The 15,969-nt window shown below is 43.5% G+C and overlaps 1 protein-coding gene across 1 annotated transcript in view; it reads left to right on the top strand.

Moving 5' to 3' along the window:
• Positions 1-15,621, top strand: part of Lrrc49 (leucine rich repeat containing 49) — a 106,471-nt gene extending 90,850 nt beyond the window's left edge. The window contains exons 14-17 of the mRNA XM_032911477.1: positions 813-998; positions 5,039-5,148; positions 9,957-10,110; positions 14,973-15,621. Coding sequence (XP_032767368.1) covers positions 813-998; positions 5,039-5,148; positions 9,957-10,110; positions 14,973-15,176 — 654 coding nt within the window. The 3' untranslated portion in view covers positions 15,177-15,621. The remainder of the gene's footprint in view (positions 1-812; positions 999-5,038; positions 5,149-9,956; positions 10,111-14,972) is intronic.
• The last annotated feature ends 348 nt before the right edge of the window (positions 15,622-15,969 follow it).

Here is a 15,969-nt window from a genome sequence, read left to right as displayed (position 1 = left end):
ATAGCATGTATTTGGGCATTAAAACTGGTGTGGATGGCATGTGTATCCATTGCGTGACCTGACAGCAGTCCTCCAACAGCACTGACTGTTTACTTCAGTCTGCTGACTCGAAGGCAGCCTCCCCGACTGTGGGTATTGCACTAGTTCCCAACAGGCATCAGGAAACAGAGCTTTCACGGTGAGTTTCCTCCTGAGCTTTTCCTACAGCACGTTTCTCTATTTATCCTTTTAGAGTAGATGGTTTTCCTTTGTCTTCCCAAAAGAAGGTAAGCTGTAGCAGAAGCAGATATTTAGAAAGAATATTCAAATTTGCAAATAGAACATTTGCTTTAGGGTTTCTGTTTTAGTGTTTTGACTCTCCTTGGCCAATTTAAGCAACCAGCATGGTTTTTGGAAGGATGCAATGTTGACAGTGCTAATTCTCAGCATCAGGGTGAGTCCTGTACTTAGAAGTTTCTGCAATGTTCCTTTATACATTAGTGTTAATGTAAAATGTGTAGAGTCTGCAAAACTTGAAAGAGTCTGAGTAATTAGATAACATTAAGGAATCCTGGTTGATGATAGAAGAGGATGTCCTTAGAAGGAATCACCTAAAGCTTAAGTTTTGGGTAGACGCCATCAATGACTGATGGATCGGGTACATTGAAGTTAAATGAGCTGAGAGCATTCCGTTGATTTAATGTGACTGAACACATATTTCCTAAGCCTAAAGCGTACAGGGTTCCACAGGAAATGACCTGTGAAGTGTTAATGTTAGTATTTGAGGTGGTTACACTCACAGTGGAGACCTTATTTATGGTTTATTATCGCAGCACCTTAAGTTCAGGGAGACCAACCTCGTGATGCTGCAGCAGTTCAACGCCCTCGCGCAACTTCGTCGGGTTGACCAGTTGACAATCGATCCTCAGGGAAACCCAGTGGTGAACTTCACACTCTGGAAGTACTACGTGCTGTTTAGGCTCAGCCACTTCAGCATGCAGAAAATAAATGGAACAGAGGTAAGAAAAAGCAAAGCAAACTGCAGAGTGAACTCCCGCCTGACAGCACACATGGTGGAAATAAAGCTATGCTACAAGTGTTCAGAAACACCATTTCTTAAAAATAAAACCTCGGCATTCACAATATTAAAAAGGAAAAAAAAATACATGGGCAACATATGTGCACTCACACACATACACCCACACCCATTCAAATGCACATGCACACACACCCATCCCCTGCCAAACACATATACACATGCACACACATGTTCACATACACAGGATAGGAAGCAGTGAACAGCTTTTTTCCTGGTTAATCATAGCTACTTTTCCTGTTATTTGTAAGCATTCAGAGAAGACAAACTTTGAAAGTAAATGACACTTTAAAAAGAAAAAAGAAAAAAAAAAAACCCTGACTTCTGCAGTTGGGCACCCTTTCCATGTTTCAAAGTGCTCTTCAGACTGGCATACAAGCGAGAAGGGGAAGCCAAACTAAGTTCACTCATAAAGATGGGACCAAATACAGTGGGGAGAGAAAATCTGAGCACGCGTCTGGACTACTCCATTAACAGTTGATCACGGCTCCTGTGGCATGCTGTGGAATAACTCGGTCCCAGCTGAATAACTGGAAAATTATTAATGGAAAGCTAGTTTTAGATGGATTTTTTTCTGAGTTTGTCACAAGCCTAATCCTCCAGCTACTCAAAGACTGTGTCCTCTTTAAATAATGACTTGGCCAGGGGTTGTGGGGTGGGGACAGGATGATGCTTCTATTGCCGCGGAAGCTAAATAATCTCTAAACTGTTGTTAGGCTCGCTGTGGTGCCTCTCGAGGTTCAGAAGACCTCCCTGTTACAGGATTACCGGCAGCCAACTCTGCTGGTGTAGCATTGTTTTACAACTAGGACACCACAGCCACCTCCAGCCTCAACTAACAAAAATCCAACATGTTCTTGGAAGCAGGGAGATCTGTGGGTCAGTGTCAAAAGCAGCCATACTACGCCTCAACCAAAGCAGGCCCAGAACCATAGGGTCAGCCTTCTATTAGAGTGCCAGGAAGGTCTGGAACCTTGGGATGACCGAAAGGCACCCCCACAATTCCCCAGAGAGTTCTCAAGAGTCTGCATTCAGTCTGCGTGCCCCTCAGTTTTACATCAGACAGCTTGTAACTCTGGTTTGGCCTGGTAATTAGCAGGAGGGTTTTCAGTTAATCTGGACTAGAAACACAAAGGTTTTGGGGGCTGCAAGTGGAGGATTTGTCCTCATTAATGGTCTAACTGGGTGTGCTGGTTGGCTGTAAATAGAGGATTGCCCAGATGTGGGATTGCATTACTGCAGAGCTGCTGAAAGAAGAGAGAGTATTGCAATTGTACAGGGAGTAAACAGAAGCAGTGCAGCATTCTAGACTAACTTTAGAAAATGCCAGCACCAGGGATATTTGACATTTTATTAAAATATCTGAAAGATATGGCTTCTCACATAGTCTTACCCTTTTCTACTGTATATGCTAAGTTACAGTTCCCTTTTGTACAGAGCAGTGTAGCTAGAAGTAGAATTGAATGAGCATCAAGAAGATGGAGCAGTGGCCTGCACTGGCCACTAGGTGACTGTGTTGGACCAGACAACTTAGTTGCCATCTAAAGGAGGCTTTGAGGAGCAGCAGCCCTCACCATGAAGGCCCAGGGTGGAGAAGAACTGGTCTACACTGATTGGCATGTGTATGTTGTGCTGAATTATATGTGGACTATAGGTTGTTTTCTCAGAAGCCTCTTCTGCAATGTGCTATCACAAATACACATACCTGTTCTTCCAACACTGGAGAGGCTGAGACAGGAGGTTGGCTGTGAGACCCTGTCTCTTGGTGACAAGAGCCATGGGGCAGTACAGAGAGGGTTCAGTCTGAAAAGTGTCTATTGTGCAAGTATGAGAACCTAGGTAGATTCTCCCAAAGCCAGGTAAAAGCTAGGCCTGCAGCACATAGCTGAACCCCTACAGCTGGGTGGGTCAAACAAAGGTAGGTCCCAGGGGCTCACAGGCCAGCCTGTCTACTACACCCATAAGATCCAGGCTGAATGAGAACCTGCCTCATAGCCAGCAGATTGGGAGTGGCTCTGGAGACATGACGTCAACCTCTGACCTCTGTGGGTATATGCATTGTTGATTATGTCTACATATGCACACACATACATGTGTGTACACCTACATCACACACATACACTCTCTCCAAATAGATAGACGAAGGTGAAGGCTCCCTTTTTTTAAAACCCCAAACCTACTTACACATAGATAAGGTCTGTCTCAGCTTCTCCTCTGCTGACAGTAGCAGATAGCCATCTCAGCAGTTCCCTTGTGCATATAAAACAGTTAGCACCATCCTGGTCCCGTGCACTAGATGTCAGTAGCATCCTTAACCAGTCCAGTGTTGTCAAATATTCCTGAGTGGACAGCATGGATCCCGGTTGGTAAATTGAATTTTACTGGGTGGATAAACCAACTGTATTGAAAATGCAAGTCACCTTATTTTTATACTTTAACAAACCAGTCTCTTTAATGTTGTGATAATAGAATTGAAAATAAAGCTGCAATTTTTTTCTAAAGCTTATTGAGCATTTATAACTTTAAAAGTGCTAGAAGAGGCTGAAATAGTGGTGCACACCTTTAATACCAGCACTCGAGCGGTAGACGTAGGCGGATCTTTGTGAGTTCCAGGTCAGTCTGGTTTACATGGTGAGTCCAGTCCTACTAGGCTACAAAGTGAGACCCTGTCTCAAAGAAACAAACAGAAAAAGTTCTAGAAGTGATACATTATCAAATTCTAACATTATTTTGTCCCCATCTTATATTAAATATACCCAGATATGAATCCAAGTCCTACCTTTAGCTAATTGTTTGTTTGGTTGGTTGGTTGGTTGGTTGGGGTTGGTTGGGACAGGAACACACTGTAGCACAAGGCTGACCTTGAGCTAACCCACTCTTCTGTCAGCCTCTTTGGTGCTAGGATGACAGACGTATGTCACCACACCTGACTCTTTCAGTACTTTCCTGATTAACACAGGGTAAGCCTTCAGAATATATACTTGGGACCTATCATTCCTTATAGGGAAAAGGTTGCCATGGATTTAGAAAGCACAGGGGTATCTTTGCTAGTCTGCTGAGCGTTCCATCAAGGAAGGGTCAAAATCATCCTTCCAGGAGCAAGCCATGTACAGCACCTTATTAAGATGAAATCTACCCCATTGGCATTTTCCTCTAAGTCATCCTAATTTAAGAAGATCTAGTATTCCTTTTTAAAATAGCCTTAAGGGATGGGGAGATGGCTTAGCTGTTTAAATGCTGGCTAAGCAAGCAAGAAGATTGGATTTTGGATCCCCAGAATCCATATAAATACCCACCTGTAATTGCAGTCTTAGAAAAAAGAGGTGGGATCCCTGGAGTAAGATGGCCAGTGAGACTGTATGTACCAGGGAGCTCTGGGTTAGACCCAGACTCTGCCTCAGAATGTAACATGGAAGGGACAATTGAGGAAGAGTACTGAGATCAGCCTTGGGCCATTATAGATGTGTATACACATGCACACAGGCACACACACACATGCATGCACACATACATACAGTTACACACATGTATACATACCGTACACATACAAACACACTTGCAAACATACATACATGCATGCATGTATACCAATACATATACACATAACCACATACACACCTACCTTCAAGTACACATGCATGCATACCACACACATATACACGTATAACACACACACACACACACACAGAAAAAGCATTCTTTAAGAATTTAAGGTGTCTCAAGCACAGTCCTCAGGAAACCTGAATTCTAAATCAAAGCCATCTCATTGGCCCTACTCAGCTTCCAGGAGTCACTTTTGAGCTTCTCCTCTATAATTAGACTCTAAGGAAAACGAAGTCATTGTGAAGACTTTCACAGCCCAGGGAAGTGTACTTTCCTGTGCTAAAGGAAAATGCCTAATCTAGACATTTCTTTTAAATTGTATTTGCTGTATCCAGACTCTTCTCTGCTGTTTCTTCTCAGGTGACACAAAATGACATGATAATGGCTGAAAGGCTCTTTGGAATCCTAGCACATGTGGCATCCTCTGAGCTGCCCCAGTACCGCATGATTTCAATTCTGGGTGATGCCAGGTAACTCTGAATTTTTTATAGATTATCGTTGCGCTAGAAATAGCTCTTAACTGTGCCGCTTCTGTAACCTGCAGACACCGTACCCCTGGCCTATCTTGTGACTGGCCTTGTTCAAACTTAGAAGGAATAAATGTGACTAAGACAAAGTCAGTGTTCTCCTACGGTTATATCTAACAGCTAAAGATGCACATAAGCCACTAAAATCCGGTCTGTTGGTTGCAGCAAGAGCAGTGGGAGTAGAGACTTGTTGCATTTGAGAACACTGGAAAAAGGCTTTCTCTTTAATCTACTTATTTGGGAATGAGTAGGGTGCTTTTAGGTTTGGAAGGACAGAAATGGGCAAATCCCAGGAACTCACTGGCCAACCAGTCTATCTAAATGACAACCTTAAAATTGGATGAGAGCCTGTCTCAATAAAACAAGGTGAAGAAGCAACTGAGGAAGACATCCAGATGTCAACCTCTGGCCTACATACACAGATGCGCCATACACACACACACACCCTCACACACACACCTTCACACACACACAGACACACACACACACACTTACACCACACATACTCACACATACACACTCACACACACTCACCCTCACACACACATATACACATATACACCACACACACACACACATACTCATTCACACACACATATACACATATACATCACACACCCTCACACACACACATATACACCACACACATACATACACACCACACATATCACACACACACACACATATACACACTCACATACACACATACACAGATATACATCACACACGCATACACCATACACACACATACACACTCACATACACACACCCTCACACACATCACACATATACAACACACATAATCATGCACACATATACCACATATATACCACATACATATACACCACGCACATATACACCATACACATATATACCACACATATATAGACATACACACACACACACACACACACACACACACAGAGTCAAGACCCCTAGCACATTATACACATACACAAAAAAATACTTGGTGGAACACAAAAGGTATCAAATTAAGAAGTGATACCTTAGACAAATTAGTGAAAATTATGCTGTTCTGAATTGCTGTATAATATTTAGAAGATTTAATAACTTGAAAATAAAAGGCCCTCATAAATTAGATCAAATAAATTAAAATAAAGAATATGAAGTATTTTTAATAATTTATCAAATAGATATATTTCAAACTATATTCCCAGAATGTGATGCCCAAAGGCAGATAGGGAAAATATATCCAAGCATGTCAGGGATGTTTATAGAGGTGTACACACCTTAAACTCAAAGGAAATCTCTGTATTTAAAGACCATGGTCATTCTGATTGCTGTCTCCGATCAACATTCTATAGGCAGAAGATAGCAAGTTGCAGTGTCAGGAGCCTGGGCATGTGGCTCCTCAGTAACAATGGGAGCATGTAGTTAACATGGCAGGGCTGGCCAGGGAGTCACAGAGCTGAGGACAAGGCATTGTCACTAAGGAGCTGAGATAGCCAAAAACTTATCTTGGTGCAGCTGGAAAAATAACAGAAACTCAGATAATGAAATTGCCAAAACCATAAAATACAGGAAACTTTAACTTTTAAAAAGTAAGAAGAGCCCATCTGTCTCCATTCAAAGCTATAGCCATACAGATTTTAAAATAGTGACCTAATGTTGTGGGGAGATCCACAACTGTGACAAGCCATATAGCAGGGTGGGTCCTACATGCTGTTATCCACGATGGCTGATGCTGTGGGTTTTTCCATAGCAGCTTGGCAATGCCTAACACATTTGCTGTAGCCATGCCTTTGACTTAGCCATTTCACTGAGCAGAATTTCTTTCTAGAAATGATTTCATATGAACATAATATATGTCCAAGGATTTCTATCATGGCCCTTGTTTATAACAGAATAGTAAATGTCCACTAGTGGAACAAGACCAACAGCTTGTAGTTGTAAAAATGAATAGCGTTCCTATGTGAAACAGCGGGTAGGTCCTTCTGTTATTGCTGATTTGATACAACAAAGTCACCCTGGGGCAGATCAACCCTCAACTGAAGTGTGGCCTAGATCAGATTAGCCCGTGGCCATGTCTGCAAGAGATTATCTTGATTGATGATTGATGTGGGAGGGCCCCGCCCACTCTAAGTGGCACCATGTTCAGGTTAGTGAAAAGCACCAAGTGGAAATGGTGTGTGTGTCTTTAGTATATTTACTAAAAGATGGGAAGGAAAGTAATGAAAGGGGCGTCCTCCCCGAGAACTGAGAAAACCCTCGAGTTAAAGCTAAGGCAAGCAGAAGGACTCAGAAAGGCAGCTGATCATTTAAAATAAAAATTTAAAAAGCGGGAAAAAGAGGTTCATGAGTAAAGCCACAACTGACTCCCCAGTGTAGGCCTGCTCAACTTCAACGTGTTGGACGTAATAAGAGCCTACCATAATGACCTGAGGGACTGACTGTGTCAGGCCAGCTAGGTCAGTGTTAGAGGACAGACCGGAGCGTAGCCCCTCCTAAAAATCCTGTTATTGTCTCTAGACTCTTCATACCCAGAATTCCAAAGGGGCGTGTGTGTGTGTGTGTGTGTGTGTGTGTGTGTGTCTATGTCTGTGTGTGTCTGTGTGTATCTGTGTATATGTGTTTTCTTCAATATTATTGATGTTTTTAAAATACATGCTTTTATTGTATGTGTATGACTGTTCTGCCTGCATGTATGTCTGTGCACCACACATATGCAGTGCCCTCAGAGGACAGGAGAGGGTTTGGAGCCACTGGAACTACAGTTCCAGGTAACTGTTACCAGCCAGTAGGTGCTGTGCTTCTAACCTGAGTCCTCTGCAAAAGCAGCCAGTGTTCTTATCCACTGAGCCTCCCCCTGAGGCATCTCATTCCAGAGCTTTAGTAGCATTATGCTTTAATTGGAGAAGGAACGGAGACATGAAAACTAAAGAGAAAGAAAAAGAACTGAAGGGAAGAGAAGATAGACGAGGAGGAAGAGGGGAGGAAGTGGAAGAGTTATTAAAGCTGACCAAATGCTATCTACAAAGCAAATGTCAACAGACTGCAAAGAACCAAAACCACATGGCCCATGTTTTCTGTTCAGAGTGCAATGAAGCTTTAGCCCAGTTACAAAAGGATAACTAGAAAATGCCTATGTATTTGGAAAAAAAGAGACAGACCTCTAGATAACCTATAAAGTCAAAGGAATTTCCTAGTGAAATTATGCACGTACCTTGTGCTGAAATAGAATGAAAACATTACATTGACAGACTTATTGGGTCAGTAATCCAGTGCTAAGTAAAAGCATGTCAGCTTTGAGCTGCATAAATTAGAAAGAGTAGAGCTGATAATTAATTATTTAAATATTTATTTCAGAAAATTAGAAAAAGAACAGTGAAATAATACAGAAGAAAGTTAAATGAAAAAATTGTTAAATGTAAAATGGAGCTTTCTATTTTAAAAGCCTAATAAAACTTATAGAAGGAGCAGAGAAACAGCTCAGTGGTTAAGAGTATGTATGGTGTTGCTAAGGACTGGAATTCAGTTCCTGGCACTGTGTGGGGCAGGCCACAACTTACATGGTTCTAGTTCCAGGGAACCAATGCTCCCTGTTGGCCTCCTCTGACACCTGCACATTTAAAAGTTTAAAATGTGATATTAAATGTATGTCAACATTGCTTTTTTAATTTTTAAAAACTCAGTAAAAAGAGGGCCAGGCATAAGATCAAATACAGGTCTACAGCGAGTCACTATTTTCTTTATGAAACTGGGAAAGGGACTGGCAAGGAAAATTGTGATCTGCATCACAGTTGACTTTCGTTCCATTGTTGGAAGTATAATTATCTTGAAATATGTTGAATGCAAACACTAGATATTTATATAGAATTATGAGCTGTAGACTATCTCGTTACACTTTTCAAAATTTATACTTCTCCAAATTTCTAAAAATCCCACTATATTTTTAAGTTAGAGAAATTAAAAAAGTTTCAAAAATGTCTGCTCCCTCCCAGTCTTTAGTGTCCAGTTAAAGTCCTATTGTGATTTTTCAGAGACACTCTGAAGCTGGAACTGGAAAAGGGCCTCATGTTAGATGAGGTGCAGTGCATGGGATTCTGGGTAGACAGCTCTGTGGTGCTCTAGGACCCACTGTGTTGCCCTTTGTGATTGCCTGAAGCCTCCTCGTAGCCTCACCAGCAGCGGTGGGGATTCTTACTGCTCTCAGTTCACTTTTGCTAACGTTAGTCCCACCCTCAATTTGATGTTCTAGCTCGCAGCATAATGAAGGTGAGGAAAGGACTAAGTCGTGCATGTGGTTACACATGCAAACTAACGTGTTTCACAGCTACAGACTGGGTAGAGGTGTCCAACACTTCTTCGATTGCTTTTGCTTTGATTCAGTTTTTGAATTATTTCACCTAAAGGTTCAGTTCATTTATCTTTGTAGAAATGTTTGAGATGCGTTAGTGTTGATGATTGGCAGTCACAGATCAAGAGAATGAAGGCAGGGCTAACACTGTCATAGGCCTATAGTCCTAGTTCTCAGGAGGCAGGGACAAGAGGATTAGGAGTTTGAGGCCAGCCTGGGCTACAAGACTGAGACTGTCTCAAAACACAAACTGTGCATCGGATCCCATAATTAGTGGAAACACTGGGGTACTAAGCTGAGCTCAAACAGCAACTATTCAAACTCAGAAATCTGGTGTTCAACAAAGGCTACGTTGCCTCTGGAGTCAGCCAAGGTTGATCATGACCTTTGTATTCTGATCAGTAACTCTGAGACCCTTTACCGTGTTCTGCAGGAAAAAGCAGTTCCGGTATCTGCTGGAGAACAAATGTAAAAAGCCTGGCATCCTCTGTGAGGAGACGAGTGACAGCAAGAGATTAATGGGGGAAAACATGAACCGCGCTACCCTGAATTACACCACCCGCGAATTCTACCACGAGAAGCTGGAGGTACGTGCATCTGTGGGTCTGATGTGTCCTGTAGTCTATACACTCGGGGCTGGAGGTCATGAACTTTGTCCTCCTTACATACAACCCCAAGAACACCAGCAGGGAACAGGAGGCCATCAAGCTTAGGAGGAAGACTCTGGCTCCAGTGTTTCCGTCTCAGCACAAAAGCATCTTGGAAAGAAAGCTGTGCCAAAAAATGCACCAAAATAGGACACACAGGCCTGATCTGTCTAAATTAAGAAAAAGAGAGAGATGCTTCCGTGGGTGTTCAGCTGGTACCCAGGCAACAAAGGACTCAGCAGAATCTCTGCCCCAGAGCTCTTGGCTTGGCCTGTGGTGTTTCAGTCTGTGTGTTTCATTCTTTACCATGACCTTCCTAATGTCACTGTATGGCTGCTTCCTTCCCAGCAGAGCTTCTGAGGCAGGGGAGCAAGCATGCACTTCTTCTGTGAGGTTCACTGAGGGGATACAGCATTGCTGTGCCCAGAGCCACAGCACAGAAAGTGTGCAGTGCCTGCCCCCCCCGACCCCGGCACTCACCGGATAGCTGAAGAAGTGCAGTGCACCTGAACAGCGAGAGTGCCCTGCTGCAGCAGATTCATGCAGGGACAGACAGAAGGGCAAGAACGCAGACACACGTATTGTTGCATCTAATGACATACCTGGTGCCTGTGTATAGAGCGTGTAAATCACTGTAGCTCTTCAGACAAGTTAGAGTTGTAAACCGAGGGAGGGAGGGAGGGAGAGAGGGAGGGAGGGAGGGAGGAGGAGGAAGGAGAGGGAGAGTCTCAGATGTATATATAAATTAGAAGTAAGCCACAGGCAGGTGGCCTTCATGTGTTTAGCTGGCAGCTCCAGACTCTGTCTTAGGTAATGGCTATAAAGCCATTGCTTATATCGTGACATGGGGACAGCATTTCCTTTAATTGGAATGTAATTGGAGTTTCTGGTTTTTCCCCTTTCCCTTCACCCTGCTCTCAATCTGAAGCATCTTTGGAATCTACAGCAGTCTGTGTGCTACAGGTTAAATTGTTCGACAGCTCATTTCACGATGTTTCTGCAGCATCCTGAAGGATGCTTAGCTTCTGCCTCAAGTTAGTGCGGGAGGTCTGGGGTGCTCAGTGGAGTGCTGAGTGCACAGGGCTAAGGTTCATTCCAGGCGCCACACAGGCACATACACAGTCAGGGTTCCTATGGTTGAACAGAATCAAATGTAAAAACATTCAGAGCTTAGAGGAAGCAGTCAGACGAGATGCTGGAAGAGGCCAAGAGCACAGTGCCACTAATAAAGGCTTCCTGGTTGTGCCAGAAGTGGACAGTGAAAGCCAAGGTGGCAGGATTATGGGTTGTCTTCTGAGGGCAATTGGTCCTGTAAGTCAAATTATACACACACACACACACACACACACACACACACACACACACATACATATATGTGTGTGATCTAATATACAAATTCTCATAAGAGAATTTTTAAAAATATATAACTGCTGCGTGCAAACAATAAGGATAATTTCATGGGGAAGCTACCAAGTCAACCTTGAAAACTAGGTCCTTCCGAGTTGTAACTTATTTTGTACGGAATGTTTAAAAAGTAAGCTCTTGTTTAAGGTAGACAACACAGCATTGACTCTGAAATCTACCAGTTGCTAGAAAACTAAGAGCCAGACCAGACACTTAGACATATTGATACTGAAGTCCTTTAAAACACCAAGTTAGAGCTGGAGCAGCCACTCAGTTGTGAGGAGCATGTGCAGCCCCTGCAGAGGACCTGAGTTCCATTCATAGCTAAACAACGCTTTTAGGTCCAGCTTCAGGGGGTCTGGTGCCCTCCTCTGGTGTCTGTGGGCATTGCATTCACATGTACAACCCCCCCACCCCCACCCCCCACCCTACCCCACACAGAATTAAAAATAAAAGTGAAATAAAATATCAGGCAGAACACAGAAGAATATTAAATGAATTACATTCCTTACAGCCAGTGTAAAAATAAACTTAGAATAGGATACCATTTACTGTAACGATAAACAGTAGACTGATAGACTGTGGAGTGGATAAGAAAGTATTTCCAAGCTTGAACCAGGAGACACCTCAGTCGGCAAAGTGCTTGCCTTACAAGCAGGAAGGTGTGAGCTCGGCTCCCCAGTCCAGTGTAAAAAGCCTGCTGTGGTGGCGTGCGTCTATAATCCCAGCACTGAGGGGACAGAAGTGCAGGGACCTTCCTGGAGCGTATCGACCAGCTAGTCTCACTGAGTCAGTGAGCTCCAAATTCGATAAGAGACCTTGCCTCACACAATAAGGTAGAATGCAACAGAAGAAAACACCGACCTTTCTGTTCAACATGCATATAAACACACATGTGTATGCCCTTAATTGGGAAAATCAAATGTTTGTTGCAGGTCACTGAAGAAGAACTGGAAAAAAGTTCATATTCATAGAAAAAGCATTCCCCATTTCAGGCTATTAAATGTTAAATCTTCATAAGGCAGTTGTAGTTCAAGTTATTTAATCCTAAGCATTATTGGATAGAACTAGAACCTAAATATACAAGAGTTTTGCCAGATACCAAGTAACTAACTATGTTAAGGGTATGTGTTAGGCGTCTGTTGCTTTGTAAACACTGGGCCAAAAGTAACCTGGGAGGAAAGGGTTTATTTCATCACAGATGTAGCTCTTTAGCCATGGACGGCAGGGCAGGAACTCAAAGCAGGGAACTGGAGGCAGGAACTGCACAGAGACCATGGAGGAGTGCTCTTTATTGCCTTGCTCCCAATGGCTTGCTCAGCCTACCTTGTTATGCCACTCAGGACCACCAGCCCAGGAATGACACATCCCAGAATGAGCTGGGCCTCCTACAGCAATTATTAGTCAAGAAAATGACCTACAGACCAGTTTAATGGACTCGTCTTCTCAGTTGAGTTTCTTGTTCCCAGATATCTCTGTTATATCAGGTTGTCAAGAACCAACCAGAATAATGTTGCAATTAAGGCAAGACAGGAAAAGACAGACCATGGACAACAAAACCAGAGAGACACTGCACATACTGGGAGACGTAGGCAGACAGCAGCCATTACAAACTGGTGGGGGTAATCTACTTCATAAATAATGCTGTGGGAAATTACTGACCCCATCCATTCTGTACAACAAAATTAACTCCAGATCAAATAAAAACCCAAGCATAAAATTTAAAACTTTGAAGTCCTTGGTTTTTTTAAAAAAGGAGCACTTATGGCCTTGGTTAGGTAGATGTGACTTTCGAACACTCCACGTGACCAACTGTACAGGAAGAATCTTTTATAAATTTGACAGTCAAGGTCATTTTTAATAAAAAAATGCTTCAGCAAAATCAAACAAAGTCTGGATTAAAGTGGCTTGATCGATAAAAACACAATGAGGAAGTAACATGAGGAGATGTGGGCTCCTATTCTCGAAGTAAAGGAAGAAATCTGAAGCCACATGACTCTGGGACAAGCACCAAGCTCGCTGTCAGGAGGCTTGGCCTTGAGCCCTGATCAGCACTTATTACCTGGGAGACCTTGCCCAAGTCCCTTAATCACTGTCTGTTGACTCACAGCCCAGCATTCCTTCTCCTCCACCCAGCGCCCACATCTTGAAAATCACTTAGAGCAGTGCAGCCAGAGGGCTCAGCCTGTGCACTAGGGGCTGGGGAAATGAATGGAGGTGAGCTGCTCACAAATCAGGCTAAACAGTCCCTTTCATTACACGTCTTGTTGCTTGAGGCTCTCCCATCCATCCATCCTCCTGCCTCATCTAAAAGAGATTTAAGGGACTTTAAAGAATCTAGGTCTTCTCTTAGACAAGGAGGAAAACTGGAAGCTCAGGAATTAGCCAGGGCCATATAGTGAGTTTCTGACAGCCACCCGGAGAACTGCGACCCCTGGGTGCCTTGGCCAGGCTCTCCTGCTGTTTTCCATGCTTCCTGATGATGGCATGGGGCCTACTGCAGGGACTGTCCTCTCTAGACATTGGTTGATTGCTGACTAACCATTTCATTCAACAATGGTTTATACCACTTTCATTAATTAATTAATTTGATTCATCTTAGAAATGTTGTGTTTTGAGTTTGAAGTTTGAATAGATCTTTTTCTTAGGTTTCTTGTCAGCACTTGGCCTTCCTACCTTGATCAATGCAGCTTACCTAGGATGAAGTTCTCATCATCACATGTATTGCACCAACTTTTCCCTCTAATAACATGAGTAAACTAAGAGAGAGAGAGAGAGAGAGAGAGAGAGAGAGAGAGAGAGAGAGACCCCGACCAACCCAGAGTCTTCAAGCATACTAGAATAAAAACCTCTACCACGGAGCTATACATTCAAATCCAAAAGAATAGCTTTATTAGAACCACTGATGAAATTGGAGCTGAATACCCAAATGGCCCCCGGCTCTGAACTCACCATGCTGTGTTTGGAAGCAGCTTTCTCACCTTCAGACTGCCAGACCCAGAAGCTAAGGAAGAATGCTGTTCTTTCTGTGGTGACGGCCTTGTGTGGGTCCAAGGCTTGTGATATTTCTTCTTCCTCTTTGGCACTTTTCTCAAACCTTGCCCAAGTAGTCTACACTACAGTGTGATGTTCTGTTTCTCTCCACAGAGAGTAAACTCAGACCCAATGTGTGAGTCTATTATGCGGCTAGGAGCTAACTAACCCCAGACTGATTGGAGTGCTCAGCGTCAGCAACACCCCATGCTTTCACCTCTGCCAAGCCCCATGCTCAACTGAGGCAGAGTCCTTTCTCAGGAGCAAGGGGGATGCAGAATAGATGTTTCAAGGTTCTCTGGTTCTGTTAATTGTTGTTTTGGCTGTTGGAGTGGTTATAATTTAATGTAAATATTGCTTCACAGGAAATAAAGGACAAGAAGAAGTTCTGCAGGTTGTATGTAGAAGACCTGGTGAAGGAAGCCACAGCCATCAACATGAAAAACGAGGCTCTGCAGAAGCTGTGGCCACAGATGTTCATCGAGCTTGTCAGGGACGCCGTCATAGAGATCCGCAGCAAGGACTCCTACATGAAGCTCTGCCTGCAGCAGATCACTGACCAGAAATAGGGATGGCTCCTGCTTCAGACGTGGGCAGTTGGAGCTGTCTTAAAGTTGGGCAAGATACAGGTTAGACATGATGAGACATCACCACTTCCGCACATACTAGAAAGAGCGGCCTCAAAGCCTCGCCCCCTGCACTGTTGAGGAGGAGGGAGGCAGGAGAGAGGGGGACTCTTTCCCACGCATGCTGACCACACAACCTTGGGAACCCGAGCAGCGACTGGAGAAGGCCTGGCTGCTGGGTCAGAAATGCTTCTCCAGCTCCTGCTCTGACTGGTGTGCCTGCCCCCGTCCCAGGCACAGTGCGTGCTGATGGGCAAGCATGAGACGCCTCTACCAACCTCCAGCTGAGACTTTTCTCTTATTTTGCCTTTTTATTTTATGTCATGATTTCAAAGCCAAGCTTATGTTCTTTTTTATGAGTGAAAAATAAATACATTAGTAAAAAAAAGTCCAGTTTGTTGTGTGATTACGTTCTTCTCCTGTTGGTGGGATCCCTGCTATGGGATCCCATGCTGGCCATGGAAGAGGCTTTCAGGCACCTCAGCGTACCACAGGGAGTCACTGTGGGTGAAAATGTGAAGACAGTTGAGCACAGGAAGAGCATGCTTGGTCTTAAGGACTCTGGAGAGAATGTCAGAGGCAGGCATGTACATAATGTGCTCCTGTGAAAGTGTTTCTCCTCTCACTGACCATTGTGGTCTCGTTTATTAGGCACACATGTGCACTCATCCTTCAGAAATATTAAGGACAGAAGACTCTAGTTTTTAAGTCCAAATTGAAAATCAAACAGTAAATA

The sequence above is a fragment of the Rattus rattus genome, chromosome 8 (genome assembly GCF_011064425.1).
Source record: "Rattus rattus isolate New Zealand chromosome 8, Rrattus_CSIRO_v1, whole genome shotgun sequence".
Classification (NCBI taxonomy): domain Eukaryota; kingdom Metazoa; phylum Chordata; class Mammalia; order Rodentia; family Muridae; genus Rattus; species Rattus rattus.
This window is presented reverse-complemented; position numbering and strand designations above follow the sequence as displayed.